General features: G+C 35.0%; 1 protein-coding gene across 1 annotated transcript; it reads right to left on the bottom strand.

The window, feature by feature from the left end:
- Positions 1-2,234: 2,234 nt before the first annotated feature.
- Positions 2,235-2,786, bottom strand: LOC148195287 (uncharacterized). Its single transcript, XM_088095149.1, has one exon. It carries the CDS (start codon positions 2,784-2,786, stop codon positions 2,235-2,237), a length of 552 nt encoding a protein of 183 aa, XP_087951275.1.
- Positions 2,787-5,311: the final 2,525 nt, after the last annotated feature.

Here is a 5,311-nt window from a genome sequence, read left to right as displayed (position 1 = left end):
GTATATAAGAATTCTTCTTCTTTCATTAATGTCAACGTCACTCACTAAATTACATAAAACCTGATCCCTTGGTGAAGAAAGCCTATCCTTAATTACTAAGTCATAATCCCTTGCATCCCTAATAATTAATTTTGCATTAAGATTAGGAGCTTAAGACGACCAAAACTCATACCCACATCCTTAAGAAATACTGCTTTTGGGAGAATTCCCCAAATCGTGATTTGTATGATATCTCTCGATAATAATCCTAGGGAGAGAAGAGGAGAGTTGTCACATCCCCAAATCGTCCAACCCTTGGAGTACAAAATCTCCTAATACTTAGACAAATCATAAGATTTATGCCATACATGAAGAAGAATATCCCTAACAATTAATGAAAGAATCATATATCAATAATAAGAATAAATTCAAATACATGAGAGTTCACAAGGTTACATTATCCCCCAATCAACAAATAGAATTACAATGGAATGAAAGAATGAAAGAGATAGAAAAACCCTAGAAAGAGAAGAGGAGAGCTATCACCATCCCCAAAGCTACCCTCCAAGAATAGAAGAGCTGTCACCATCCCCAAATCTAACCCCCAAGGGCCGAAAAGTGTGTTTCTATGCACAAGCCATCAAAAGATACAATCCCTAGGACGTCCAAGTCCTTAAATAGAACATAAAAATAATATAAACAAGGTCCGACCCATGTCGCTAGCGCTCAAGCGCCCTAAGTGGGGTGCCCGGGCATCGAATGGTACTTTCTGGCGCTCAAGCGCCCCTGGAAGGGCGCCCGTGCACAAAACTGGTCAAATCTGGTACTTAAGCGCCCCTAGAAGGGCGCCCGGGCGCGAAACGACACTAATTTCTGCACTCTAGTTGACTTTTCTGCACTCTAGTTGACTTTTATGCACTCTGGTTGACTTTTCTGCATTTCAACCATTTGGTACTGTAACTCTTCTTTCAAATCATTCCAATAGCCTACAAAATCAAGGGAATTTAGTAATAAAATAATCAAGTATAACCTCAACTCTCTTATTCACAAAACTAAAGTAAAAACATGATTCCAAGCAAGTTTCTAAGTAGAAAAGGGTGCATTTAGTGTCAAAATTACATCATAGATAACAGTATTTTCAACCGTTATCACATCCCCAAACTTAGAACTTTGCTTGTCCTCAAGCAAAACAGAACGTAACTCAGCTTTCCAAAACAATCATTACAATGACTCAACATTTGTCAAAAACTTTTTCTTCCAGGACAAGAGATCAATTTTATCAACTCAGCATACAGATGTCAGTCAAGATGTACAGATGCGTTATTCCATTCAAAATCAATGTGATGCTCATATACTTCAACAGATGTTATCCTTAAGAATGATCAATCAACCAAGCAAAGATGTAATCAGAAATTAAAAGAACTACTCCTCACCAAGGAAAGTATTTCACTCAAGCACTCAAAAGTGTATCACTCAAGCACTAAAAAGTGTATCACTCAACTCAAAGGTGTATAGTGAGGTGTTAGTGTCTTTTTCATGGCTTGTAACTTGGCTGGGCTAAGAAGGAAATTGGTTTTTCTGGTCAGCAAAATCCTTGTGTTAAGAGAGACATTTATGATTTCATCATTCAAGTACAAACTCTCTTTCTTTTTCCCAGCTTGCCCTTGCATTGAGCTTTTCTTTTCTTTTCTTTTCATTTTTCTTTTCCTTTTGCTTTTTTCAAGTACTCATTGCTTAGCTCAATGCTTTTTCTTTTCAATTTTCCCAGTAACCCCAAACTTAAACCTTTATCAATATCTCACAAATGTTCTCACTTTAACTCAAGGTAAAGATGTTGTTAAATTGATTTTTGTTGCCTAAAATCAGAACAAAGTCTGGTCCCCACTAATGTAGCATAGGGCAACCAGCATATCAATCCTAGGACTTAGCTAATTAAGATTTAAGTGTATGGTTAAGGTCTTGTAGTTATTTACTAATTATTTACTTACTAACATTTCTGCATGAATTTATTAAACTTTCTTACCATGATGTTCATGATTTCCTTTTCTAACATTTCTGCATCTGACTCAGCCTTAGATTCAACTTTCTTGGAGGATCTTTTGCTTGTAGCTTTGAGAGCAATCGATTGCTTTTGGTCAATTTCATCTTCCTCTCTCAATCTTCCAAGCTCTAGTTCATGTTCCCTAAGCTTTCCAAGGTTGCCATTTTATGTTAGTCAAATCTTTAGATTCTGATATAGTAGTTACCTTTGGGTGCTAGCTTCTGTTTAGGCTTTTCAAGATTTTGATGTTGATTTCTTCCTTGTCAAACACCTTACCGAGAGCCATCAAATGATTTACGATGTGTGTGAATTTTTTCTGCACATCATAGATAGTCTCTCCAGCCTTCATCTTGAACAACTCGTATTCCTCCACAAGAGAGTTTTTCCTAGCACGTTTTACCTCTTCAGTTCCTTCATCTGTTATTTCTAGAACTTCCCACATCTCTTTTGCTATCTTGCATTGGGAAATCCTGAAAAACTCATCCATTGTTAGTGCATAGGCAATTACATTTCTAGCCTTAACATCATATTGTGCTCTCCAGTTCTCATTATGAGTCCACTCAGAAAAATTTCTTAAAACAGTTTTTCCATTTACAACATAACTGGGTTCAAATGGACCATTGAGTGTAGCATCACATACACCCTTATCTATAGATTCAAGAAAAATTTGCATTCTAATTTTCCTGAAAGCATAGTTTTCCTTAGCAAATAAAGGAGGTCTATTTGTTGAAGCACCTTCACCAAAAGTTTGAGAAATGAAAGCCATTTTCAGGATCGAATCGATTAGAACAAAAAGTTAATCGATTTATTTTTCAAATATCTTTTGAAAACCAGCTCTAGTGCCAATTGTTACAAAATAATTGCTTTGTTTCTCACATAAAGAGGGGGTGGGGGGTGAATTGGTGATGTATAAAAATGTTTGCTTTTAAAATATTTTTCGCAAAACAGAATATGTGCAATGCAGCAGTTAACTTAATCGAATAATGACAATATAATCGATTTAATGTAGAGAGAAGGTATAAGAAAATTCAAACACTGAGTTTTTATACTGGTTCGGCCAAGCCTACCTCCAGTGTCCTTCAAATCAACCCGAGATGGAAGCCAATGCACTATATAGATATGAGTTTTTACACCAAGGACTTCATAGCAACCTCACGTCAAAATGTAAGTCACCTCTCTAACTCACTAATCTAAATATAAGTAATACAAAACAGACAAGCAGCAAGAACAATCCTTTTCTATTGTCAACCCCTTTGAGACACCCTCAAAGTCAAGAACCACGTTCTTCTTCTTGTAACACCATAGGGAAACTAGCAACACTTAGCGTTTGCCAAAGCTTTTCCTGATCAAGCAGAATGCACCTTCTTGTGTAGAACGATCAATCTTTGTATATCAACCTTGCTTCTCAAGAAATCTTCACGGCTTTATGACCACGGTAATTCTTGTTTCTTGGAGCTTTTCTCTCTTATGTAAGATCTCAGATCATTCACTGAAAACAGATATGAAAGTGTAAATTGTTATTCTTCTTACAGAATTCAAATCATGTGTCTATATATAGTGTAAAGCAATTCAAACGCTTTTTAATCGATTATCTCATTAATCTAATCAAATATGCAATTCAGTTATAATAGAATAACATCAATCAAAGCAGTTAATTGAATGCGCAATTAATATAATCGATTTACAATAAATGCTTGGTCAACATATTTAAAAATATGACCGTTGTGACAATTATGTTAAGCACTTAACCAATTTTCAAATATTAACAAACTTAGTCGAATACAAGGAACATGCAATCGATTAAGTAGAAACACTTGGCATATATTTGAAAAGTTTTCTTCTCAAAATACATCACAACACACTTGAAAAATATTTATGCAAACATACTAGTTTTAATTGATTTAACCAATAATGTAATCGACTTAAAACTTGTTGTTTTGCCACACTTTAATGTTCAAACAGCCGAAGCTAGTTGCTTGTGGTTTTTCATTTTCGAAACCTCAAATTGTGCATACACATATAAAATCACATATGAAACACAGTGGTATGCTATAATCAACACATTATGTTCACAAATATGCATGTACTAATACAACACAATTAGCATAAGTATAACATGTATAACATAGTACATACAAATGTGTTAATATTAATTATGTGTTGTGATCATCAAAAATACAAATATTACTGAGATTGTGGGTTTACCTAATCTTATGTTCCCCTATCAACAATGTCAACATTTAAAAATCAAATATTTCCCACACGTGAGGACATAGTTGAATGGGCTTGTTGCATTGCTTTTCATCTTGGATTTGTTGTCATAACTATAAGATCTGATAAAGCTATTGGTGAACTTTGATAAATAAATCCATTGGAACATATGTGTCGACGAATCTAAGGTGCTAAGTGACCTCTTTTGGACACATCCTAACGCAATAAAAAGTTGAATGTGTTTAATATTGTTGTTGATAGTTGAACCCAATCCCTGTTAAGTTGTTTTTGATGATGACAACACATTAATATCAACAACAAATGCATGTTGCAATCACTAGTGCAGGAAAGGCCTTTAACATCACCTTTTAGACGTCCGACCCTCGAATATTCAACATAAAAAATGACCGGTGGCATTTTCTGTAAATAAAACAACTATTTAGACGTCGGCTACGGGGGGCCCGACTTCTAAATACTCATATACGTCGCCTCCCTCGAATTAACGCCAAAACTAAACGAAAAATAAAAAAAAAATTATTCTATTTAGACGTTTGTTATTGGGGAAACCGACTTCTAAATCAATGAAAGGAAAGTTTGGAATAAGTTGAAGATTTGGTTTCTCACATAAAAGGGGAAAGAGAGTTAATTGTTAATATGAATGAATGAATTATGCACTCACTTAACTCAAGGAATTTTGTTGTCTAGAAAAACCAATTTTCTTCTTAGCCCAGCCTCAATACAAGCCTTAAAAAGTCCTTGTGATGATAACTTGCCTGTGAGTGTGTTTGATATGTGGTTAAATGAAAGGAAAAGTTGATTCATGTGACATTGTGATGGTAGAATGTAAGAATGACACCTCACTATACACCTTTGAGTTGAGTGAAACACTTTTGAGTACTTGAGTGAAACATTTTTGAGTGCTTGAGTGAAACACTATCTTTAGTGCGGAATAGTTCCATGCACTCTATGATAACATTCTTGCTTGGTTGTTGATTATTCATTAGCTTTGCATCTGTTGTGTATGTCTTGATTATGTGAGCACCATAATTGAAGCTTGATTGGCTAAAGCATCATTATATC

The sequence above is a fragment of the Vigna umbellata genome, chromosome 7 (genome assembly GCF_029865625.1).
Source record: "Vigna umbellata cultivar VRB3 chromosome 7, Vumbellata_1.0, whole genome shotgun sequence".
NCBI classification, from domain to species: Eukaryota; Viridiplantae; Streptophyta; class Magnoliopsida; order Fabales; family Fabaceae; genus Vigna; species Vigna umbellata.
This window is presented reverse-complemented; position numbering and strand designations above follow the sequence as displayed.